This window comes from Alternaria viburni (genome assembly GCF_023758015.1).
Source record: "Alternaria viburni strain BMP 2772 chromosome Unknown scaffold_1, whole genome shotgun sequence".
Lineage (NCBI taxonomy): Eukaryota > Fungi > Ascomycota > Dothideomycetes > Pleosporales > Pleosporaceae > Alternaria > Alternaria viburni.
Genome location: NW_026055770.1, coordinates 725,211 through 749,464, shown reverse-complemented (window position 1 = coordinate 749,464; position 24,254 = coordinate 725,211). Strand labels below are relative to the sequence as shown.

Below are 24,254 nucleotides of genomic sequence, written 5' to 3'. Positions count from 1 at the left end.
ATAATCCCACTAACCACCCATTCCTACACTTCGGGTCGATCATCTTCCCCATCCCCATCCCCAGCGCGCCCTAAGAGGATTCGTAATCCCACTTCCTTGCGCAGGTTTTGCCTGAACCTTGACTGGCTGTAGTTGCTGCGCTTGGGATGACTTCACTGCTGCATCCGTCTCAGATACCTTTGCAGCTGCAGCTGATGCAGGCGCTAAGCCGGTCTTCGTGGCACCCAGTGGTTTGTTTGTCGGTGCAGGTAGTTGCTGTTGCTTCTGCTGGCTCCCATTCCCAGGGCTAGCGCCCTTCTCTCGCCCGAAGAGTTCTGATATCCTTGACGTGGGACTGCGCCGTGGCTTTAGTGAGTCTCTACGAGTGAGCGCCGGGGGTTTGGGATCAGTCTGTTGCGTCGCTGGGGACAGACTTGCGTTGGCATTTGAAGGGGCTAGGGCAGCTGCCTTTCGTGGTGCCTTCTTGGGTAAAGCATACGGATCACTAGAGCTGGACTCATACATTCCGTATGAGGTCACTCGGCGCGGCATTGCTGGCTTAGCATCGCTTGGTTCTGTTCGTGGGCTTGACTGGGTTTGTTGTTCTGAGGTCTGGTCTGCGCGCTGGGTTGTACCCAATGAACCTTTCGATGGTTGTATTCCGGCAGGAGAATTTCCCCGGTCGTAAGCTGGGACTGGCGACATTGTACCACGCGAGCCTTGTGATGTGGCCGACATAGGTCCGTCTCCCCCTCTCCTTGAGGCTCCAAATTCTGGTAACGCCGCTCGGGAGATTGGCGTACCTGTTCTAGTTGCAGTAGATGACCGTCGACCTGGTTGTACCGCGACAGGCGAGGCCGCACCTCTGGACTCTTGCCGCGGGGTTGATCTTGAGCTGCCTTCCTTTGTTGATCTGGCTTGAATGTCTGGTAAAGCTCCTGGGGAGACTGCTGTACCCCTTCTAGGAGCGGCAGACCCTCGCCGGATACTGGCTTGTCGAGATATTGAGGGGATGGTCGCCGATCGGGTCGGTGCTCTGGAGACCGTTGGTACTTCTGTGAGGATTGGCGCTGCTCTGTCATCTCCGACTGCTGATGACTTCCGTCGCGTGTTCGTCCTCTTGACTGACGACGATGGCCTTCGCGTGGCGGTTGTTGAGTCTTTTCGTGCAGATTGTGAGGCTGTTGCGGAATCAGGCACTCGTCCTGAGGTTGCACGACGAGTGTTTGCTCGTGCGATTTGCGCTTCTTCTGAGTTTGCACCTGAAAGTCTTCGATCACCTTCATCTCCGGTGGATGATCTTGGGATGGTCTTTGAGCGCGAGAGGTCGACCGTGCTGTTGATCCAGGCATTGTCATCTTCGAAGGGCCCGCTTGAGCTATCGATGCGACGGCGGGTGGGTATGTCTTCATCATGTGCAACCTTGGCGTCGGCAGGCGCAGGATCTTCTTCCATAACCACTTCAGTCCGCCTTTGTTCTTCGGTTCGTGCTGTTGGCTCTTGTTCTTGCTCTTGTTCCCTTGGCACTTGAGCACCAGACAGTTCCGGAAACCGGCTCGGCGAATGATCTGACTCTCCTTCGTCTGACGGGCCTTCTTTCTGGGGAACTGGAGAAAATTTTTGTCGCGTCTCAGGCGACTGAGCTCCTTCTTTGGGCGTTGCTTCCGCTTTTGCGATTGGGCTTCCCATGCCAGTCGCCCTGCGTACGTCTCTCCGGACAGGTTCCTGAAAGTCTTCTTCATAGGGGTCTTGATTCGCTCGAGAAGTCTCGTCCTCAGTCTCCAGCTTAGTTTGGAACGTGGGTGCTCTGGAACTGACTGCAGCATCTCTTTGGGAGTAGAGAGCTCCTTGAGATTGCGATTGGCGGCGAGGTGGCCCTGACGAGACGCGACGGGAGTACTGCGCACGCGGTTCGTCCTGAGGCGAATCCTCGGGTATTGAGGCTGACTGTGGGATGGAGTAACTGTTTCTTCGAGATGTTGAAGGCTGGAGCTGCGGACCGTCGTCAATGCGGTCTGGAAGGATCGGACTGACTGGGTAGTAGTCGCCCTTGTTAGCGTAGACGGAGGATTGCCTTGGTCGAGTGTCTGCCCTTCGGATAGAAGTGGCACTGGAGTCTCGACGATAGGTGGCCTGTCTGGTTTGGCTCGGATAGCTGTTTTGCCTTTTTTGCGTTCCCCCTGGGGCTTCTGGCGACCCAGGTGCCGCTTCCAGAAATGGCTGCACTTCTGATGGGTCTAGGGCAGGCTGGCTTGATTGACGGGCTTTCACCTTTGGTGATGGAGTTCGAGTGTCCGGCTTCGTCCATGAGGGAGTCTCCCGTAGGGGATATGCAGGCGCTGGCGGATATTGCTGCTCAGGTGGGTAGTTCGCGCCTTGCCTCGGCTTCTTCGTCTGGCTTTTAGTTTGCGCTCCGACTTCTATGCCCTCAAGGATGGTCTGTGGAGGAGACGCTGTGATACCAGGGGCCGCACTGCTGCGTCGACGATCGGTTGTGCGAGGCTCTGTGGGCGCTACTCTCAATCTTCCCTGTACTTGCGGGGTCTCATCGAGCACAGCTTCGGCGCTGGAGTGTACTGAAGACTCTGGTCCTCGGGCGGATGGCGTGAACCCTTGAGCAGCGCTACTTCGTCTTCGATTCGATTCGAGAGGTATTGTTGACGCCCGTGGTACATCGACTGAGAGTTCAGGTGAAGCCTGTGTCCTCACTCTTTCGAGAGTAACAGTCTTTGATGGCAGGCCTTCAGGGTCGATATATACCAAAGGCTCCAGTGCTGGAGAGGATCGCATGGTAAGTGCTCTATCGAGTTGGTCAGGAGCAGCACTGCTTTGTTTGCGCTCTACGTCGCGAGCTATTGTTACAGCCCGTGGTATGTTCGCTGGATACCCGGGTGAAGTCTGTGTGGCACGTCTCTCAACAGGGGGCATCGTGCCAGTCGGGCTTCGAGCTTTGACATGTTCCAAGGGCTCTACTGTCCGAGAGACTTGAGTAGTCGGTGCTCTCTCAATTTGACTAGTCATATCCTCAGTGCTGTTGGAGTTTGTCGGCGCAATAGCGTTGGGCTCAGCTTCTTCCCCAAGTGGCTCGTCAGCGATGCGTTGATATACGCGGAGCGCAAAAGAGTTCGGATTCGATAATACATTAGCAGTCGGTGCTCTCTGGATTCGACTACTCGTTGCCTCAATGACGTTGACATTGGTCGACGCGATAGCGCTTTGACTTTCAGCCTCAAAGTCCTCTTCAAGCGGTTCTTCGGCAATCCGTTGATAGACGTCAAGTGCGAGTAATTCGGGATCGAATGTAACATTCGCAGTGGATGCTCTTACGAACTGACCAGCCGGTTCTTCGAGATTGTTGACACCAACTGATGTAGCGCTTTGGCTCTCGGGCTCAAGTTCTTCTTCAGATGCCTCCTCGGCCATTCGCTGATACATATGGAGCGCGAAAGGTTCCGAGTCAGCCTCGAAAGCGGTCGTGGGCGATCTCCCAACCTGATCAGTGTCCTCATCGCGGCCAGGGACGTGGATTGATGCGGGAACCTCCTGCCTCCCAAGTTCTGTTCGTTCATCAAGCGGCGCTTCAACATCTTGCTCGGCACTTCGGAAAATCAGAGATCCAGTACGAGTACGAAGCGGAAGACTGGAAGACAAGGTTCTGTCAGCTATGGTGAGCCGCTCATTGGGCATCGTTTCCCTCCGAATGGTTCTTTGCCGCTCGAAAGAGCGCTGTGTAACTTCTGCGTCTACCGAAGGCTCGGATGCGGCATCATCTGCTTCTCTCGACGGATCCACAAGACTTTTAGATATAGCAAGAATGCTCGCCATGCGCGTAGGCTGGGATGAGATAGAACGCGACAAGATCGCCGGCTCAAGGACATCCTCTGTGTCCGATGGAGGCTCAGGCGAAGGCGCACGATAAATCTCGGCCTGACGGATAGTTACCTTACGCGTTGGCTGACGTGAAACCCGGCGAGATGCCATGGGCTGTGCAAGCGTATCCTATTTAGCAGGCGACAGATCGAGAGATGTGACAAGCTCATCTGTCGGAGCAGTGCCTGTTCGACGAACTTCGAGCGCAGTCTGACGTGTATCAGAGTATGCATATAGCTGATCAGGCAATTCGTCCATGGCAAGAGACAGGACTGGAGAGGTTTCGAGGCTTGGAGAGTCATTTGGCTGAGCAGTTGTTGGTACTGAGCTTCTTCGACGGACCTCCACCGTAGACTGGCGTGAATCAAGAGGCGGAAACGTCTGATCATTTACGTCATCCGCAGCGAGAGACAGGACGGGAGAGATTTCGGGCCCTGGAGAGTCGTTTCGCTGTACAACCGATGGTATCGTGCTTGTTCGACGGGACCCCTGTGTAGGCTGTCGCGATGCCACACGAATGATAACTGGCATCCTAGATGAGATCTCTGCCGCAGGTGAGGGGGTGCGTATAGTCGAAGGCTGCCGCTGAATAGCCGGTGTCACTGTGCTTGTACGTTCAACTCTTTGCGTAGGCTGACGTGATGTTGCACGTAGAAGGACTGGCTGCCTAATCGATTCGTCTGCAACAGGTGATGACGTTGGTACAATGGAGTCCAGTCGCCGGGCAGTCGGTGATGTCGTATTTGTTCTATGGACGGGTAGCGTGGGTTGACGAGAAACCATACGCAAGAGAGCCGGTTGCTCAAGCGAGGGCTCTGCCACAGGCAACGGGCTGGCTAACGTCGACTCTTGCCGTCCAATAGTCGGCGACATCGTACTTGTTCGACGAACCATTAGCGTACCCTGCCGAGAAGCTGCACGCGAGAAGACGGGCTCTTCTTCCAAATCATCCATAGCAGGTGGTGACGTGGGCCTGGCAGAGTTTTGCCGCTGGACGCTACCTGTCGCAGTACTTGTTCGACGCATCCCTAGCGTACTCTGTCGCGTCGGCGCACGTGAGATCAGTGGCTGTGCTTCCAAGTCATATGCACTAGAAGGAGAAGCGGGCCTGATAGAGTCGTGGCGCTGAACGCTACCTGTTGCCGTACTTGTTCGACGCATCCCTAGCGTACCTTGTCGTGTAGGCGCACGTGGGATCAGTGGTTCTGCTTCCAAGTCATACGGAGAAGATGGAGAAGCGGGTCTGATAGAGTCTTGTCGCTTGTTGTTGGCTTTTGCACTGCTTGTGCGGCGGGTCTCCAGTGTAGGCTGGCGGAAAGTCGCACGCGAAATCACAGGTTGTGTTTCTAGACCATCCGCAGTAGGTGGCGAAGTGGGCCTAACAGAGTCTTGTCGCTGGTTACTGGCTGTAGCTGTACTGGTACGGCGACTTGCAAGCGTTGGCTGGCGTGAAGCTAGACTCATGAGAATTGGTTCTTCAGATGCGTTATCAGCGACAGATAGTGGGCTTGAAGGACCTTGTCGTAACTGAGATGGTGACATGGTAGCTGTCCGGCGAGTACCAAGCGTAGGGGAGAACGAAGCTGTGCGTGATAGAACGGGCGATTCCGGTAAATCTTCCACTACGGAAGAATAACTGGAAGGTATCGAGACAGCTATTGAGCCAGGTATGAACGATTCTTGTCGTTGTGCAAGAGGTGGCGCTGTACTTGTTCGGCGAATTCGCTGCACAGGAGGCTGGAACTCAGGTTCTTCTTCAATGACCGGTGATGCAGTGTAGTGGTCGCTGTAAGTATCAGACGTGGCTTCACCGTACCCTTGGCCCGCTTGACCCCGAAGTTGCGTCTCAATTTGAGGATCGTCCATTGTATCATACTGCGGGTTATCTAGCGCTTCATACGCCAGCTCAACATGCTGATCAGGCTCCATAACGTCACTGCTCTCATCAGTGGGCGCATGTTCAGCAGCAGGCAATGTCTGCAAGACGGCGGTGATCGAAGCAACAGCAGCCGGAAGCTCGTCTCTCGCTACTCGAAGCACCTCCTAGATCTCTTCAGCCGAAACGTCTTCAGCCTTGTATGGCTCTTGACCAGCAGATGGAGGCTCTTTCGGTTGACTGAGGATCCGAGTGAGTGCGCGACTGAGCCGAAGCTCGTCGACACTCTTATCGACTACGCTTTGAACTTCGTCTTCGACGGTGTTGGCGGCGTTGGAACTGGGCCATGTTGGCCTGCTCGAGATGCCAGTGGACGCTTTACTGAGAACACGCTGCACCATTGCGGTGACCAGATCGTCCTCCTGGTGATCCGAAGTGTCAGCCCCGAGGTCTTCGATGTCGACAGTCTTGTTGCCCTGCCATGTGGATGCGCGTGAGAAGCCAGAGGGCACCTTGCTGAGAACACTTTGCACTATCTTGGCCACCAGATCATCATCATGCAGACCCGTAACGTCAGCTCCGGGCTCTTCATAGTCGACAGGTCTGCTACCGTGCCACGTAGATGCTCGCGAGAGGCCACTGTTGGTCTTTTCGAGCGTAGGCTGCGCAAGCTCGCCAAACGGCTCGTCTTCGTCGTCGTGCTGACCAGTCTGAGTAGTATCGAAGTCAGTAGACGTATCCTCCTGCTATTCGGATTCGCGCGAGACGCTGGTAGGAGCCTTGCTGAGTCCACGCTCTACACTTTCAACAACGGCTTCGTCTACCGGTGCATCATCATCCTTTTGCCATGTAGAGTTGCGCGAGAGACCAGTAAGAGCCTTGCTGAGTACACGTTGTACGGGCTCGACGAAGGAACTGTCTGCTGGATCGTCCCCTATACCATGCCAAGTAGTATTGCGCAGGAGACCAGTAAGAGGCTTGCTGAATACACGTCGCGTTGCGTCGACAGAAGCGTCCCTGATCCACGTAGAGGCTTGTAAGATACCAGGAGGTGACATGCTCAACACACGCTGCACTGGCTCGATCTCGGGGTCTTCAACGGCCTCCTCGTCTTCTCCATGCCATGTAGAGCTGCGTGAGAGGCCAGTAGGAATCTTGCTGAGCACGCGTTGCACGCGCTGTGCCGAGTCGACGATGGCATCTGCTTGCGATGTAGACGTGCGCGAGAAGCCTGCAGGTGTTGGGCTCAGTACACGCTGCACAAGTCCGAGACTGCGATTATCGACTGCTTCTTTCTCTTCCCCATCTCCGTCATCTTCTCCATGCCGTGTAGCGCTGCGTGAGAGGCCGGTGGGGATCTTACTGAGCACACGTTGCACACGTTGTACCGAGTCGATCATAGCATCTTTCTGCGAAGTAGACGTGCGTGAGAGACCGGTAGGAGCTTTGCTTGATCTGCGCTGTGCCGGGTTGAAATCGAGGTCGTCAGCAGCCTCTCCCTGGCTCTGCTCATGCCACGTAGAGCTGCGTGAGATGCCAGTAGGCGCTTTACTGAAATCGAGGTCGTCCGCAGCCTCTTCTCCCGGATTCTGCTCATGCCATGTAGAGCTGCGTGAGATGCCAGTAGGCGCTTTGCTGAGCATACGCTGTACTGAGTCGATAAGAGCGTCTCTCTGTAATGTGGATGTACGCGAGAGACCCGTGGGAGCTTTGCTGAGTACGCGGTGTGCATGTGGTGCATCCGAATCAGTCACCGACTCAACCTCGGGTTGGTCTCGATATTTCACGTCGAGATCTCCAGCGATGGAATCCAATTCGTCCATAAGCTGCTCTCGGGCCTCTGAGAGTTCGGTCAAGTGTCTACGTGTTTGCTGTAGCCAGCTGTCCTCAGTTAGCGGCTCGTCCTCCGTCGCCCTGTTTTCTGTCGTCCCGAAGGAGACATCTGTATGACGTGAGACAGAATCCATGGGTGTGGCCTCGTAAGGGGCGTTGTGGAACTCGTCATCGTCGGTCGCGGTGGGCCTTCGGTCAAGATCGAAGCCGAGATCGTCGGCTGCAGATTTGACAAGATCGACCAGGTCGGGTATTGACTGCACCTCTTCACGCAGGCTCGATTCAGGATCGTTAAGGTTCGGCTTGACTTGGCCTGTAGCCCCAACATTGAGTTTCTCTGCCGCTTTGGGTGGGAGATATGGGCAAGGTGGATGCCAATCATCGTCCCGTCGACAGGATGCTCGTGCTGGATGACAGGATGTCTGGCAACGATTCCTATCACATGCGTTGGTATTGCATCGCTGAACAAGGTCTCCAGACACCCTTCGAAGCTGGTCGAGACTGGGTTGAGTGTTCTTGATGTTGCTGATGACATTCTGGAGTGTGTTTGCATGCTCTTCTAGAATATTGTCGATGATATGACCCAACTCATCAGCAAATCTATCTCCGCATCTGTCAAGCGACATGCTTTCAGAGTGACACCGACGACGCTTCTGCCGGCGGCAACAGTCATCTGTGGAGATTTTCGATGAAGGGGTTGTAGAGGTCAATGAATCTGATGAAGCTCGTCTGCGTGTCCGCCGCTTCGTAGACAGTAGCTCTTCAAGCAATGGTACTCGGGTCGAACATTGCCGACATATTCTCTCTTGTGCATGCTCGCGGTGCTCGGTTTTGCCCATGTATGAGAAGTGTCCGCACGCTCGCTTGGTCCAATTGCCAGGGTCTCGTAAAGGTCGGCTTGTCTTGTTGATGCCATACGACTTGATCCGTGCGCCTGGGAAGCCAAAATCTTGTGTGACGCGACGTCCGTACCCTTGGCGGTTGTCGACATCATCCGGCACTTTGGTCTCGCCATACTGCTCCTCGACACCGATGTTGGCAGTTGGTATCGAGCCTGGGATACAGCTTTGTCGGGAGACACTCATGTCGCTTGCACCGTCGTGGCCGAGATTCCTTGCCACGATCTCCTCAGCTCGTCTACGCACACCAATGGACTTCCCAGACTGGTTGCGAGGAGTTCCAACATTCGTACTCTGGGTCCACTCCGCGACACGATCGACGGGTTCTTTTGCTAAAGTACCACTTTCTGTCAAAGAAGCAGTGTGTGACCCGCTGCGCCTGAGCCGTTTGGGAGAGATCCCGTTGTCTTCCTCGAAAGTCCTTCGAAGATCGCGACCAGACTTCGCACGTCTACCTTCCTGTTGCGACGGAGGGTTCGGATTGCTGGCTTGCCTGGTCTCAGCAGCTGGTATTGAACTGCGGGTAGCGAGACGCCTCACAATCTCGTCAGAAGGATCTTTGTGACCGATTGGGTTGGCCCCGCCAGTGTCAGGAAGCGACGCCTTGGAGATGTTATCGCTCGCAAAGCTGTCCTGTCCAGCCTGTTGACCGAGACTTGGAAGCCTTGCACCGTCGGATTTACCTGCAAAGATGTTGGTAGACTTCCGCCGACCAATGGATTCTCGCTCTATGTCGGAAAAGTACTGCTCCTCTCCCTGATCAGATGGTACGGCCGGGGGCGTTGCTTTCTGTGTCGTGATGATGGGAGCACACTCGTCGGCTTCGCCTTGTTTGTAGGAGATCACAGACTGCACAGATTCACGAGTATCGTAAAATTCCGTGAGAGAAGACAACAGCAGCCCAGTATCGAGGGCTTGCTCGTCAGCAGTAGAAGACAACTTCGGATTGGGAGCATGGGCAGGAGATTCGAGAGAGGAACTAGAAGGGTAGGTTTGGGGTGCGAGCGCCTTCGCGGCACTGGTACCAGGAACTGAAGGTGGGGGACGGGACGCTGACGGACGTTGAAAGGCTTCCGTCTCGAAGAAGTCCTTGGCAGAGCGAACTGACTTGGGGACCTGTGGCTGTCTTGATGGCGGGTATGTTGTCTGGGTGCCGCGTCGACCCGGCTCTTGGGCCAGAGATTGTTGTTTGGAGTCTGTGACCCCCACCGCAGGTGACCGTGAACCGATATTGGAGCCAGCTTGGGAAGGCGGTATAGGTGCTGTTGTCACTGCCTCGGGCTCCCGGTACGGATGCTGGACCTTGTCCAAGACTCGGCCATATGGGTTCCTGCCTTGCAAATAGGCAGGCGATTTGCGTCCGGAAGGAGGCGGTTGAGGTTCGCTCGATGCTTGTGGGAGGGGCAAAGCTGAGGGACTACTAGACTTGCGTCTGGATGTGGTCGGGTATGGTTGCTTCGCCTCTCCAGCTCCCGGTATCGTAGCAGGAGCTTCGAACCGACCCTGTCTAGTCCTTATGTTTGATGGTTGATTGCTCTGCTCGCGTAGTCCCGCATTGGTAGCTCGGGACGCAGAACTTGACGTGGGTTGGTCGAAGCCTCGGGGCATGAGACGCTAAACTTCTGGATAATGCGTTGCAGACGTGAGAAGGGTGATGTTGTAGATGCGTGGAAACTATTGATTTTGTGTAAGGAAAACGGCGATCGCTGTGGTGAAGTAAGACAAGCTGTAACGAAGTAAGACAGAGTAAGACTGGGTGCTAAAGAAGTAAGACAAACTGATAGAAGGGTAACAATAAAAGTAGTGTAGCTCGTAGGGTTGCTGGTGGGCTCAGGTACGGTTGGTCCAGATTGCAGAGGAATGTGGTCAAGAGGAGCGAGACTGCAGGATGTTTGGAATGTTTTGGTCACCCCAGGGAGCTCCTTCTATTCTTTGACCACGGAAAGCACGCATGCTCTGTGCTTGCTACTATACATACCGCGCATGCCGTACTCAAGGAACGCTATTTACACATTTACTTCAATGCAGCCTGCAGGCTCTCGAGGACCTGGGTCTTGTCAGCGCTTCTTGCTAAGATGGGTTGGCGGTGCGTACCTCAAGCTCGATCTTGGCCTCAGCAATGTCAGCCTCACTGCCGTTTCCGCTGGCAATCTTCTGTGCCTCGCCGATCTGGTTCCTGACAGCCTATCTCCTTGTCAGTCTTTATTCCCCATCTCCGTGCATCCGCTCGTACCTCGGCGCTGAAGTCCTCCAATGGGTAGCCCTCGACGGCGTTGATGCTGAGGACGGAGTTGGGCTGCACAACAGCAAATCCACCAGACAGGAAGAATTGCTTGCTGCCACCCTGCTCCTCGATGATCTCGACTAGGCCGGGCTTCAGCTGCTCGATGGAGGCAACGTGGTTGGCCAGAACACCCATGTCACCGGTCTCCGCGGGGAGGTTGACCTGGACGCTGTAAAACATCTCATGTCAGTATTCGCGATTTCGCTTTGCGGGATCGGCCGGGGTCTCGAGCGACGTACACATCCTGGGACTTGTAGATAGACTGTTGACCACCAGTTAGCCTCTCAATTCAGATGCCAATTGCAACCTGGGGTATGCCCCCGCATGTTGCGACAGCTGGTATGGCGTACCTGATGCGGGAGAGCTAGGGAGAGCTTGATCTTGTCATTGGCGACTTCGGCGTACCCTCTGCGCTGGATGGGGCGGGCAATGGCAGCGGGCCTCACGCGGAGGGCAGCTCGGGCGATGCGGAGAGAGCTCATGATGGACGGGGTGGTGGGGAAGATGTGGTCGGAGAATGTTCAATGTCGGTGTTCTGCGAGTTCTGCGCTCCCTCAGGTCACGGGGTTAGCCGACGCTAGCGCATCACCAACATCTTGACCATCTGAACTGGGTATCACAACACTACCCGAAAACGCTTACTTTCTTCGCTTTACTACACGTTCAAGGCTCTGTACTATCGTTTGTAACTTGTTACCGTGGAACAAAGCACATGTCATTCGCGTCAACCCAAAGTGCTGATTACGACTGCTGTGGGGGCATTCTTCATGCACGAGGCGTCCGAGGTTGAATGAAGATTCACGTCTTGTTGCACTCCTTGAGATTTCGTGGGTATAATATGGTGTCTGTATTGAACTACTCCGGGGTATCTTATTGCCAAAACGCCTATTCCAAGATTGTGAACTCATGCGGCCCGTTCCATCACTAACGGGCTAACTGATACTTTCTCTACTCAAATGTAGCAGAACATCAATCCTCGTATAACTGCTGCGGTGCGGCCATGCTCATCCGCAACTGCCGCTCCCTCTGCTTCGCCTGCAACTCTAGCGTCTCCACGGCATAGCTAAGCCTATCCTTCTTCGCTTTCAAGGTCTTCATCCTCATCTCTTGTTGCGCGCTGATGGTCTTGCCTCCGCTTCGCTGTGCGGTCCTGCTTGCCGGTCTGGGACCTGAGCTGCCATTGTTGTCGCGTCCGAGTCTGCCGTCATTCAGGTCGCATTTCGCTATCAAGGATTGCTCGCGACGCTCCAGCTTGTCAAGGTAGTTCTCTACGCGCTTGAGAAGGTTATCGACCTCGGGGCGGATTTCTGAAAGGAGTGCGGATTGCGCGGTTTGGAGGTCAGATTCGGAGATGAGCTCGAAATGCTGTTCCAGAGTCAACACGATGAAGATGATCATGTTCTCAACGTGTACACACCCGTGTCGTCTGTAGTACTTTGGCCAGACGGGGGAAGTCGCTCACGCCTTGGTCCAGTATGTTGATAGATGAATCGAGTAATTGCATACTACTGCGTAGAGAGCCTACGCATCCTTCCAGTGCCATGATCGTAAACGGTTCGGCAATCGCAAGTGTAAGCTGGACGCGAGCGAAGTGGGATGTCGCTCCCTCTTAGTACAAAGACGTGAGGGATCCGTGCGCAGACGCCAAGCATCTCCAGGGCTGTTCTTCGAGCGGAGCTCAACCCATCACCGCATCCCTCGCCGCAACCGTCAAATCAGTCAATTGCCCCTCCAACACACGTCACAATGCCTCTTCTCGGAAGGAAGTTCCCGGCGCAAATCGGTATGGCCCCCTGCACACGACGATAGTGGAACATCGAGCTTGAAAAGATTGCTAACGAGGTACTATAGCCAAGCCCATGTGGCCCTTCTACGTCTCCGGTACGTCGCGCGACTTTGATTAGGGCAGGAAATACTCAGAGAGGCCCAATTGATGGATCGGAAGGAGATGGAATTGCTCAGGAGCCGAGAGCTCGCGGTGTGAGACAGGATTAACAAGAGTCAATAGGCCTCGTCATCCTCTACGGTGTCAACTCTGCCGCCAACGCCATGGCCCAGTGTACGTAATCCCCATCCCAGAGACGAAGCCATCCAGCTCGATCCATGTTCGCAGGCTGACCAGCACAGCCGATGAGTACAAGAACGACCCGCGCAACCCAGCCCTCAAGAACCAGGCGCCGAACCACTAAGCCGGATACTTCGCGATACGGGGAGCGGTCTTTGAGCATACGAGTGCAATCAGAGGCAGTGTATAATAGCCGCGGAGGAGGAGGATCATTCAAGGTCTCCGACTGAGATGGCTGTATAGACTTGGCAAAATCAACCCATCACGAACATATCATCTCTCTTGTTCTGCGGCTCTGGTCATGCGAGTGCGTGTCAACTAAATTGCAGGCAACCATCCACGCAGAGATCGCTACCACATCGCCAGGGAACGTACTTTGGCTCAACCCAAGAGGATCAGAGACATGGTGGGGTTTAATCCCATCTACCAGGCGGTTTCCGCGGGCAGATCACCTGCTGCTAGACTATGTTTGACCTACAGACTGTTCCAAATTCCCTTCGAACCTGTTTGTCACTACATGTTGATGGTGTACGCTGTCAAGATGGTATTCGGATGTTTCCGGTATCGAATGTTTCTGACATAGCTGAGCAGCTCTACAAAGGAGATTGTATAACTGTCCTCGCTATGAGAGGCGGGATGTGATGCTGTATCAGACCATGGGCACATGCTACGCGGTGCTTCATACAGTAAGTATAGCGGGTTCGGTTAGCAAGCATAACTATATAGTCCGAAGAGTTCTGCAGATGTGATGTCACAGCGAGAGAGTCGGGAGATGGTGTTGGGACTGATGCTTTCCTTTGTTCCGAATGAAAAAGCATCTCGCCGAGCGCTATTGTGTTGTTGAAAGGGCTTGTACGGATATACGGGACACTCTTCATGGGGTAGTTTCTGGCTTTGAACGATGAAACTGTTATACGCAAGTGGTGTTTGCCTAGTCTGAATAATGATATGTTTGCCATACCCGACCTTCGTCACGAGACAGTTTCGGGCCGCAGTCTTTCCAGAACATCGGCTACGACGAAATTTCATTCTAGCAGCGGGACGGCGTCTGCAGGACGTTCTTGGTCAAAGTCAAATATAGCGCAATCGGTTCGCGAACTGCGCGAGATGCATAAAGGGGCAGATCTGTGGCTCAGTCGCATGATGCGGCAGTCAGGCGACGGCATTTGAAACGGGCAGTGGCATCTCTTGACAGAGACACCCTGGACATGTGCGGACACGCACGACGCAAACGGCGGTGCGATGGGTCGCGATGCCTCCGAGCGGCTCAGGGATGTGATTTGCGGTCCGCATGCTTGATACACGGCGGCGGGCAGCGGGCAGCAGTCCACGGTGAAAGAGCTCGCTAGCGCGCCAAGCACAGTGGCCGAATACAAGGCAGGACCGGCTCTCTGCGTCCTGCCATCAGCGTTCCTTTGATACAGCACCACGATCACAGTGTGCTTGTTCCACCAGCCTCTTGTGCTGTCCCGTGCCCTGCAGCTGCCTCTCTGTGTCGTTTTTGCTAGAGTCGCAAACCTCGCCCGCCCGCCAGTCCGCACCTACGCTCGCCGGCATCGTTGATCGTTGGGCTCATTCACGCCCTACAGTAAGTCCTGCCCAGCTCGTCAGTCGGCTCCGCCCTCTGCCCCCCGTGCCCTATTTATCTCTCACCACGACGCACCTGCTCGCAGGCCTTTCCTTTACCTGTCGGTCAACACGCTCGACTGCCTCCCTTAGCGTTTCTCGGCTGCCCGCTCCGCTTACTCACCGCCTTGTTGGCTAAAGCCTCATACTGACCGGTCCACCGCAGCAGGCTGATCCTCAAAACACCACCGCGCCCCCATCGTCACAACACTCGACCCACCCCCCTCAACACCTCCCTCCACCACAGGCCAACCTCCTCAAGGTTGCACCTCTGCAAGCATGACGACAATGGTACGCCCCGACCCCGCTTGCCGTCACCACGGCGGCCAAGCACCGCTCCGCAGGACCCCAGGCTGACAGTAGCAGGACCTCCGCGTCGGCAACAAGTACAGAATCGGCCGCAAGATTGGTAGCGGCAGTTTCGGTGACATCTACCTCGGTACGTAGCCGCCGCCCATCGCCCACCACCCCCAGCACCGCTGACGTCTACAGGTACCAACATCATCTCTGGTGAGGAGATCGCCATCAAGCTCGAGAGCGTCAAGGCGAAGCACCCCCAGCTCGAATATGAGGCCCGCGTCTACAAGTCGCTCGCTGGCGGTGTCGGCATCCCCTTTGTCCGCTGGTTCGGAACCGAGTGCGACTACAACGCCATGGTCCTGGACCTGCTCGGCCCTTCCCTCGAGGATCTCTTCAACTTCTGCAACCGCAAGTTCTCCCTGAAGACTGTTCTGCTCCTCGCCGATCAGCTCATCTCCCGCATTGAGTACATCCACGCCAAGTCCTTCATCCACCGCGACATCAAGCCCGACAACTTCCTTATGGGCATTGGCAAGCGCGGCAACCAGGTCAATGTCATCGACTTTGGTCTGGCCAAGAAGTACCGCGATCCCAAGACGCACTTCCACATTCCGTACAGAGAGAACAAGAACTTGACTGGTACCGCCCGCTACGCCTCCATCAACACTCACTTGGGTGTCGGTACGTATCCCGCACATCATCCAGCTTGCTAAACTAACATGACCAGAACAATCCCGCCGTGACGACATGGAGTCTCTGGGCTATGTCATGCTTTACTTCTGCCGTGGATCCCTTCCCTGGCAGGGTCTTAAGGCGGCCACCAAGAAGCAGAAATACGACCGCATCATGGAGAAGAAGATGACGACTCCCACCGAGGTCCTCTGCCGTGGCTTCCCCAACGAGTTCGCCATCTACCTCAACTACACCCGTTCCCTCCGCTTCGATGACAAGCCCGACTACTCGTACCTCCGCAAGATTTTCCGCGACCTCTTCGTCCGTGAAGGCTTCCAGTACGACTACGTGTTCGACTGGACCGTCTACAAGTACCAGAAGAACGCCCAAGCCATCGCCCAGGCTGCCAACCAGGGCCAGGGCGAGGAAGACGACAAGGGCCGCGGACGCCACGTCACCACCACCGCCGCTGCCAACGCTGGCACGGCAGCTGGCACCAAGCGCGGTCCGGTCAACGCGCGCCAGGAGGGCACCGGAATGTGAGTTCGATATATCTGATCCTCGTAAGGGACCCTCTCCTTTGCGTTTGGTGTTGAGAACGCTTAGCGCGGGGGGCGCCAGATCCAGATTTTACTAACCTTCTTCCTTCTTTCAGGCAGCTTCGTTCGGCCAACAAGCGTGGCGGGGACCAGTATGCATCTGGTTACTGATTTGATGCGGCTTTCGATTCGTCATCTCAACTCTTGCGTGACCGCTTCTTCTGACGCGGCTCCGCACACACAACGAATGGGAAATGCGGCATTGCCGTCCTGGCAACATTTTGGACGGCGTCGCTCCTTGATCAGTTCATGGGATCCATTCGTCAGACACCTCGTACGGACCTAGGAAGACATTCCACTGTCTTGCGTTTATCATGGCCATGCGTCTCTGACAACTATCTCACATCTCTGGAAGCTCGACCCACACGGTATCTCCATTTGGCATCACAGTTCGGCTTGTAAACACATCTCAACTCCTCCCGGATTACAGCCAACCGATTATCTTGGTCGCCTTGCACAGCTAGTGTTACTGGCCAGCTCTCCAGCTGATGACTGATCTTTGTTTGACTTTACGGCTTTCACCTCGCATTAATTATCCCCTGCCCCCTCGTCCTTCCATGTGGTTTTTAGTACTTTCCTTGAGTTTCCCCCCTTCGGATATGTCTGCCAGCTTGTGGGGAGGTAAAGCTTAACAAGGGGACGATTTCAAATTGTATCTGGTGAAGAGTGTATGTGACTGAAGCTTGGCTGGTAGACTCGAAGGGTTGCAATGGGGTTGGCGGCTAGTAGTCCGCGTGATTGACGGATCTCCATTAAAGAGGCTGCTTCCAGGGACGAGAAAGGAACATCTAGCTCGCCACGACCATTGCGCTTGGAGATGGGGAAAGGGGACGTGTGGTGCGAGTGATGGTGCTTTTAGTTTTGTTTGCTTTGGAATTACATGCTTTTCTCGTACCGCTGATTGAATGTCTTGAGTGATGCCCGTGACTGGTATACTGCTTGTAACTTGGCTTGCTTAATAGGCCAGTAAAGGACTACGGGTAGAGACTCAAGCTAGACTTCGAGCTCTAACGAGGATATGATGCAACTTACTTCTTTCATATTCAGTGAATGAACGAATATGTGATTATTGTCTTTTCAAGTAATGCACGTTTTGCGAAATGTGGCTTCAGAGAGTGACTTTGACTGCTTTACGTAGTGTACGCGTGCGTGTCATGCGGCCAGTACGATGTACCATCTTGGATTTCGTATGGCGCCTCCCTGAAAAAGAACAAGCAATCAGGCCGCCTCTGCACTTCAGTCCGTCAAGGCTTATGTGCTGTGCACACGATGTTGTGGATGTAGTAGCCCGTGATGACGTGCCTCGTAGCCCTGCCGAGGTAAAACGCGACATCTTCACAATATTGTCAGCAATCCATGCACAGGTACGCGACTACACCACCTCGCTGCATCATCTCTCATCACGCAATCAGCATCAAAGCATAACATTCAATTGCTGTGTTCTTTAGATCGCGTTTATATGGTCTGACTCGTCAATATACAACACGAGTCTTCGTTCTGTCGCCCGAACCGAGGCCTGTCGCGTCTTGCGGGGAAAGCTTACTATTCATCATCCACTTAGTACACTCCGTCTCGAAAGTCTGAAGTTTCCACACCCATCTCACCGTCCACCTACCTAAAACAGAGTGGTGACAGGAGAATCTTCGCGACATTGTAATCAGAGATCTGCTCTACCGCCTCAAAGGACAGCGCGAAAGAGCCAGGAAAATAAACATCATGACTTCTCCATCGGATTACTCGGATATCAAGTTCGAGATCAAGGGCAAGATCGGTATCATTAAGGTAATATTCAAAGACTCCATCTTCCATCCGTGCGGCACACTCCCGAATCCGTCCGGACGATCTTGCCAATTCACCCATGGGTAAACATCACAGTATGCGTCCGCTAACAAATCCTTCAGTTCAACCGGCCCAAGGCCCTGAACTCTTTTGGCGGAAACCTCATTCCCGACATCATCGCCGGATTACGCGTTCTCAATGAGCACCCAGACACCATCTTCACCGTGCTCACAGGCGAGGGACGCTTCTTCTCGGCTGGCGCGGACGTCAAGGGGATCGCTGGAGGAGGCAGCGAAGCCTTCAAGAACGATGCTGAGAAGAAGCTGAGTTACATGTCAAGGTTTAGCTATGGTATGTCCACCTCTTGATCTTGCCTACGCTGCAACTTTGCTTTCGTGTTGAAATATGATGGCATTTCCGGATTATAGTACTAACTGCGACATGGCACAGCAACGGAGCTTCTACGTTCGATGATCGAGTAAGTCCATATACACGTATGTATTCTCCCACAGTGAAACTGACATCACACAGCCACCGCAAAGTCCTCATCCTCGCACTCAACGGCCCCGCCGTCGGCGGCGGCGCAGCCTGGTTCCCAGGCATCGCCGACATCGTCCTCGCCTCCTCAAGCGCATGGCTACAATGCCCCTTCTCCGCCCTCGGTCTCGTCCCTGAAAACGGCTCCGCCATCTCCTTCGCGCAATCCATCGGCATCCACCGCGCAAACGACTTCCTCATGTTCGGCCGCAAGCTCTCCGCGCAAGAGCTGCTCGATGCCGGCCTGTACAACTACGTGTGGGATGCTACTGGCGACGAATTCCATGGCAAGGTTGAGGCGTTCTTGGAGGAACAGCTTAAAGTGAATGATGGCAAGAGCATGATTGAGATGAAGAGGTTGCAGAATGCGCCGATTAGGGATGCGAGGTTGGTGGCTGTGGTTAATGCTGTGGATGCGTTGGCGGAGCGGTTTGTTGAGGGGGCGCCTATGGAGAGGTTTGAGATTAAGAGGAGGGAGATGGAGGAGAAGAGTAAGGCGAGGTCGAAGATTTGATGGGAAGGTTTAGACGGGGAAGATGGTTTCTTGTTCTCAAAAGTCGCCTGTATCCTATCATGCTATCATATATATGGGCTTAGTGGTGCGTGTTGTTTACTCGGAATATATAATGAACAATATGCACGCGACATGATCAGCTAAATTGTGTACAACCAATAGACCCATTACTTTCACCGTCGTCGACTCATGATTTTATATCCCAGTCTAGTGGGCTTTGCTGGAGAATCGCAACAATTCTTACACACGAGCTTCAAATTCTAGTTATGGGAACGGTGTAAGATCTGTATGCATTCGAAGCATCAAACGGATACCCAAAACCATTGTACATACACTCTCCATCCAGGTCCCCGTACCCACACCCTCAACCCACCCATCCACCTAAGCATACTCCACCGTATTCCTCAGCGTCCCAATCTCCGGACTAAGCGTAACCTCGACCACATCCCCCGGCTTCAAAAACTGCGGCTCCTTCATCGCATACCCCACACCCGCACACGTGCCCGTCATGAAAACCGTACCCTTCTTCAGCGTAGTCCCCTGACTACAATAACTCACCAACGTCGGAATCTTGAAGCACAAATCATCAATCCCAGAACTCTGTCTCAGATCCCCATTCACCACCGTCTTGAGATACAATTTCGACGGGTCAGGAATCACGCGTGGGGAGACGAGTTGAGGGCCTAACGGCGCGTACGTGTCGAAGCCTTTGGAGAAGTTCCATTGGGGGACTGTGCCGGCGAGGAGGGGGTCGCGTTGCAGTTTTCGGGAGGACACGTCGTTGCCGGAGGTGTAGCCGCCGATGTAGTTGAAGGCATCGGCTTCGGAGACGTTTTTGGCGTCTTGTGAGATTATGAAGCAGAGTTCGCCTTCGTAGTCGGCTTGGTTGTCTTGGGCGAGTTTGGGGATGACAATGGGCGCGTTGTGGTCGTTTAGGCAGGTGTTGGCTTTGATGAAGGTTGAAGGGTAAGGAGGGAGGGTGCGGCCGCCTTCTTGGACTGAGCGTGGGGAGGTTAATGGGGTGTCTTTCTTTGAGTAGGACGAGATGACAGAGGAACTTACTGTGCTTGATGAAGTTTAGACCTATGCACCGGATGATGGGTACTTCGTCTGTGGTCACGGGGCCTGCAGAGGTAGAGGTGCGAAGTCAGTATATGTCTCATATGCACTTCGTATAGTCACAACTTACCTAGTAGCTTCTTGACGGTGACCTCCTCATCGGTAACCTTGGTGGCCGGGTCGAAGATGTCATTGTTCTTGACATCGATTACCTTGGCCTTTAGTCCCGTCTCTTCTGTCGTCGTACCGACATCGAATTCTGGCGAGGGCAGGATAGGTTGACCCCGCAGCTCACGCCCATCTGTAGCGATGAAGCGGATAAGTCTGTCCCAGTTTGGTGCCATTGTTTGCAGTAGATCTGAGTTGATGGTGTAATCTTTACTCCTGCTACAAGCAGTGTTCTATGTATTTGAAGGGCTAGGATCTGAGTCTATGGTGGATATATGTTCTACCGGGCCTGCCTGACGCGATGCCGGAAAGATCCATGGATGTGGGGAGGTTCGGAAATGTCGAGCGGGATGCTAGTGCGGGGCATTCTTTGCGTGAACTTTGTTCAGGAACGCGCGGATTAGGCTTTTTCGGGGCTTGTTATGAGACCGTAGTAGATGATGATTTCCGGTAGGCTTCGCGGGCTTCGCTAAGTCTGAGAGTAGATGTTTATGGTGTATAGGCAGATAGTGACACGGAACAACTCTTTAACGGGATCTCCATGCACATACAATACCAGAACCAATCCTATACCGTCATAATTCATCAGAGGCATTGCTGCTTATATGAGGGGAATTAAATATATTATACAGCCACTAGCCCTCAAAGACGCCATGTTGAAGATCAACACCAAAGTCCTTGGCCATAACACGCATGTGCGCTTCGATATCATCCTCCATGCCTCCGCCCACACCAACCAATTGCTTCAGCTTACTCCAGAGGAACACCGCATCGCTAAGTGTGAGCACTAACCGGAAGCGCAGATGCTGAATCCAGTTCTTCCATCTCTGGCTCACACTTAGATCTTTGGATTCGATCAAAGCCCTACTAGCCCATAGTCCAGTGATCTTGATACGGTTGACGGGAGAACCGAGAAATTGGTTGTTACCTTGTACGATGCGTAGGTTACGGCCAATGAAGAGGAGTTCACGAGGGAACTTCGCGTCGTCGCCGAGAATGAGCTTAATGGCGTCGCGGCCTTTGGCTTGCATTTCAAAGGCTCGCTCCGCTTGGTCTTTTCCTTTCATTTCAGATTTGAGGACACCTGCTACACTCTTGTCGCCACCTTCGTACGGACGCATGAGCGTTGCTGATGCGAAGATGTCGGCGTGCTTTACGCCCCAGCTGGTGACGATCTCCTCGATCTTGGCGTTGTCAAAAGCGAGGAGCGACTTCCAGAATTCAGCGTATTGGAGACGGAACTTGGGATCCATGCGGATATACAGGCCGTGATCAATCAGGACGACTTCCGGCTGTCCGTTGGGGAGGCGGCGGACGAAGATGTTGCCTGGATGGGGGTCGCAGTGTACCGCACCCCAGAGAAACATTTGTGCTGAGAAGAGATCGACGATAGTGTTCATGGTGGTCTTGAGGGAAACGCCGAGGCCGCCTTTCTCGTCGTTGCCTCTCCATGAACTACGGTCCGGCTTGAAGAACTCGTGTTGTGTGGCATCCTCCGGCGCATGTGTATCGATCTTAGCGTCTCGGGGGATTGGTGGTAGCTGGTTACCACCTGCACCGGGGCTGCCTCTACGCCATCCACCCTTCCAGCTATTTGTGATGCCCTCCTTGTCCCATAACCGTACACCTTCGATCCATTCCGCAGTCATGACACGCTTGCTTGAAAGCTCGCGGTACACTGCAGGTATGTAGACCCGGCCATTGAGTCGCGGTTCTCCGGCCACAAGCCCCTTCATCTCTACCGCGTTGTCTGCCTCGTTCTCGAAATCCGTTTCCAGCATTAGGCGCTCCGAGATGTATGGAACCAGCGTGTAAACAGGGATGCCGAACCACCAGGTATACACTTTGGAAACGACCTTGAAAGCCCATAGGTCCCATCCCACCTGCTGCGCAATCTCCCTCTTCTGAATCTTGATAGCCACCTCCCTTCCATCTGCCAATCTTGCCCAGTGTACTTGCGCAACACTCGCGCTAGCCCTTGCAGTCTTCTCCATTATACCCCGGCCGTCCTGTCCTTCCCGAGTGAAGCTGACACCGAAGACGTCCTCGACGCTTTTGCCAAAGTCCTCTCGTATGACTTGCTCGACTTCCCACCATTCGTTCTGCGGCGCATCGTCGAACATTTGCTGGAACATCTTCTGGAACTGTGGTGGCAATATCGCGCTCTGCATAGCAATCGCCTGTCCAATCTTCAAGTATAGTCCGCCATTGTATCGCAGCAGGTCGAATATCCTTTGTGCATTCCGCGCATGCAATTCCTCAATGCTGTTCGCAAGCGGAGGATGCGCACGGAAGTTGATCTTGTAGTCTATGCCTATCAAAAGGCCGGTCTTGAATGTGCGCAAACTGCGTGTGATGGACGAAGCGTAGAATTGCCGGTCAGCTAGCCACCCAGCACCGAGTAGTGCAGAGATGACAGCAAGGCGGCGCACCCATTTCCGGCGGGTAAACGGAGGCTTGACTTTACGTTGTCGTGGTTTCGGTAGGTCTGCGGGGTTCGGAGGGCGCAGAGGCTCCCATTGCTGTGTCTGGAGGCGGCGCGCGAGTGGTGCCTGGTAGAGTCGCGTGGGGGAGAAGGTTGACGTCAGCAATCGTGATGTCGCACGTTGCGCAGGTGCTCTTCGAAGAGCAGACAAGCCATGTATCATGGCTGTCGGAAACAGGGTGAAGACAGCACGGGAAATGTGTGGTATGACATGAGGAGCACGTTATGAGATTGCATTATCTGTCGCGCATTGTCGGACTTAAAGTCATGACGGCATTTTCAACGCCGCCAATTGCCCGCCTACAACCGTTATTTCGTCCGTGCACCATCTAGAGGTGTCAGCCTCATGCTCCGATATAACCCGAACTTCTGCTTCTATCGTAGCTCTATCTACTCGTTCTTTGTAATCTTTGCGAGGTTCGTTATCTAGCCAGAACTTTTGACTTTGTGAAGCTGCGCAGGATGGGAAAGGATAGGACGTGTGCCAATATTTACCTTCCCTTATCCTATCTCGAGATGGTGTAGTTCTGCTTCATCTCCCGTCAACAGGAGGCTATCTCGTCCTCGAGTGAGCTATAGAACGTTCTGATCGGAAGCATGGGGAGGCGATTGCTGTGATTGCGTTGACACCACTTCAGCCCTTGTTGATGCAAGTAGAGCTTTGTCGTGATATCGATATATCATGGGAGGAGTGAGAATGCGAGAGAGCACCTTGATATCCTTCGGAGTCACTCATGATTGTTCGTCCTGCGGCACTTGACTCTTCTCCACAGCCTTGAGATCAACGTCCCACCTCTTTGCTAGGTCCTCAACCACGCCCATCCACTTCATCACTACAGGATGCTGGTCCGAGACCTCCCTGAATGTAGGGTCATCGTCTTTTCCTACAACACCCCACTTCCATATGCCCTCTTCATCTACCCATTGGCGGCCTAGCAGCTCCTCGATAGCAAGCTCTTTACGCGCAGAATCAAAGACTCGTGCCACTTCCTTGTGGACTTGCTCATCGTGACCCCTCCAGGCCGCGACAAAGCCTTGTAGAACTCCTATTATGTAGCCGACGCGTAGACCTAGGTTCGCACCGAGAGAGTAGCCTTCATCGAATCCTTCTTGCACGTATTGGCCTTTGCTGTTTGCCAGACCCTCTCGGTATGCATCCGTGTCGAGCGCTCGTTGACGCGAAGGGAGGTCGGATAGTATTTCGTGAGCGCGTACATGAGGGACATTTGCTGAGAGGGTGGGTGAAGCGGGCGCTGAACCGTAAATGTCGTCGAGTGCGTTTTCGTGCGGAGGCGTGGGTGGAGCGTGTCCAGCAGCGAGCTGAGTCGGGTCCAAGGTAGGTGACATGTCCTCGAATGCGTTCATGGTGGGCGTATTTCCTCTCCACAAAAGACTGAGCCGAACGTGAATCTAGTCATGTTGCGAAATGTATTTGGCGGGGTGGAGGGTGAGGATCTGGTGGGACTAGCGCTGTCTTCGGCGGACGCGGAGGATTGAGCCTGTTCGAGTGGGAGCACCAGCTTCCTACCTGTACGCACCCTCAGCAATGCTCTCGAGCATAAAGTCTGAGTACAGAATGCCCCGCTAGAATCAGTCCGACACGAAAAGTCTTGGGTAACTTCACAAACGCTATCTCCGTCGCCCCGGACGAATATTGGGACGCACGGTTAAGCTGGCAGGATTACATTCATCGGCAACAGATACTTTAT

The 24,254-nt window shown here is 54.1% G+C and overlaps 10 protein-coding genes across 10 annotated transcripts; 2 read left to right on the top strand and 8 right to left on the bottom strand.

Annotated features, from left to right (window-relative positions):
- Positions 1-39: 39 nt before the first annotated feature.
- Positions 40-3,666, bottom strand: J4E79_000274 (uncharacterized protein; the record flags this gene model as incomplete). Its single annotated transcript, XM_049349191.1, has 3 exons — positions 40-570; positions 783-2,216; positions 2,251-3,666. The coding sequence occupies 3 exons, from the start codon at positions 3,664-3,666 to the stop codon at positions 40-42; spliced, it is 3,381 nt and encodes a 1,126-aa protein (XP_049215978.1).
- A 2,226-nt stretch (positions 3,667-5,892) lies between these two features.
- Positions 5,893-8,184, bottom strand: J4E79_000273 (uncharacterized protein; the record flags this gene model as incomplete). The annotated part of the gene is made up of 2 exons (XM_049349190.1): positions 5,893-6,435; positions 6,526-8,184. The coding sequence occupies 2 exons, from the start codon at positions 8,182-8,184 to the stop codon at positions 5,893-5,895; spliced, it is 2,202 nt and encodes a 733-aa protein (XP_049215977.1).
- A 43-nt stretch (positions 8,185-8,227) lies between these two features.
- Positions 8,228-10,065, bottom strand: J4E79_000272 (uncharacterized protein; the record flags this gene model as incomplete). Its single annotated transcript, XM_049349189.1, has 2 exons — positions 8,228-8,318; positions 8,417-10,065. 2 exons carry the CDS (start codon positions 10,063-10,065, stop codon positions 8,228-8,230), a joined length of 1,740 nt encoding a protein of 579 aa, XP_049215976.1.
- A 406-nt stretch (positions 10,066-10,471) lies between these two features.
- On the bottom strand, positions 10,472-11,223 carry J4E79_000271 (uncharacterized protein; the record flags this gene model as incomplete). Its single annotated transcript, XM_049349188.1, has 4 exons — positions 10,472-10,504; positions 10,552-10,641; positions 10,691-10,903; positions 11,092-11,223. 4 exons carry the CDS (start codon positions 11,221-11,223, stop codon positions 10,472-10,474), a joined length of 468 nt encoding a protein of 155 aa, XP_049215975.1.
- A 487-nt stretch (positions 11,224-11,710) lies between these two features.
- Positions 11,711-12,284, bottom strand: J4E79_000270 (uncharacterized protein; the record flags this gene model as incomplete). The annotated part of the gene is made up of 2 exons (XM_049349187.1): positions 11,711-12,106; positions 12,159-12,284. The coding sequence occupies 2 exons, from the start codon at positions 12,282-12,284 to the stop codon at positions 11,711-11,713; spliced, it is 522 nt and encodes a 173-aa protein (XP_049215974.1).
- A 2,427-nt stretch (positions 12,285-14,711) lies between these two features.
- HHP1 (casein kinase I) lies at positions 14,712-15,947 on the top strand (the record flags this gene model as incomplete). The annotated part of the gene is made up of 4 exons (XM_049349186.1): positions 14,712-14,723; positions 14,799-14,871; positions 14,925-15,413; positions 15,460-15,947. The coding sequence occupies 4 exons, from the start codon at positions 14,712-14,714 to the stop codon at positions 15,945-15,947; spliced, it is 1,062 nt and encodes a 353-aa protein (XP_049215973.1).
- A 1,772-nt stretch (positions 15,948-17,719) lies between these two features.
- Positions 17,720-18,833, top strand: J4E79_000268 (uncharacterized protein; the record flags this gene model as incomplete). The annotated part of the gene is made up of 4 exons (XM_049349185.1): positions 17,720-17,785; positions 17,905-18,133; positions 18,233-18,260; positions 18,314-18,833. The coding sequence occupies 4 exons, from the start codon at positions 17,720-17,722 to the stop codon at positions 18,831-18,833; spliced, it is 843 nt and encodes a 280-aa protein (XP_049215972.1).
- Positions 18,834-19,214: 381 nt separating this feature from the next.
- On the bottom strand, positions 19,215-20,236 carry J4E79_000267 (uncharacterized protein; the record flags this gene model as incomplete). Its single annotated transcript, XM_049349184.1, has 3 exons — positions 19,215-19,831; positions 19,896-19,958; positions 20,023-20,236. The coding sequence occupies 3 exons, from the start codon at positions 20,234-20,236 to the stop codon at positions 19,215-19,217; spliced, it is 894 nt and encodes a 297-aa protein (XP_049215971.1).
- A 459-nt stretch (positions 20,237-20,695) lies between these two features.
- J4E79_000266 (uncharacterized protein) lies at positions 20,696-22,708 on the bottom strand (the record flags this gene model as incomplete). The annotated part of the gene is made up of 1 exon (XM_049349183.1): positions 20,696-22,708. One exon carries the CDS (start codon positions 22,706-22,708, stop codon positions 20,696-20,698), a length of 2,013 nt encoding a protein of 670 aa, XP_049215970.1.
- Positions 22,709-23,277: 569 nt separating this feature from the next.
- YAE1 (Essential protein Yae1, N terminal) lies at positions 23,278-23,910 on the bottom strand (the record flags this gene model as incomplete). Its single annotated transcript, XM_049349182.1, has 1 exon — positions 23,278-23,910. One exon carries the CDS (start codon positions 23,908-23,910, stop codon positions 23,278-23,280), a length of 633 nt encoding a protein of 210 aa, XP_049215969.1.
- Between the last annotated feature and the right edge of the window lie 344 nt (positions 23,911-24,254).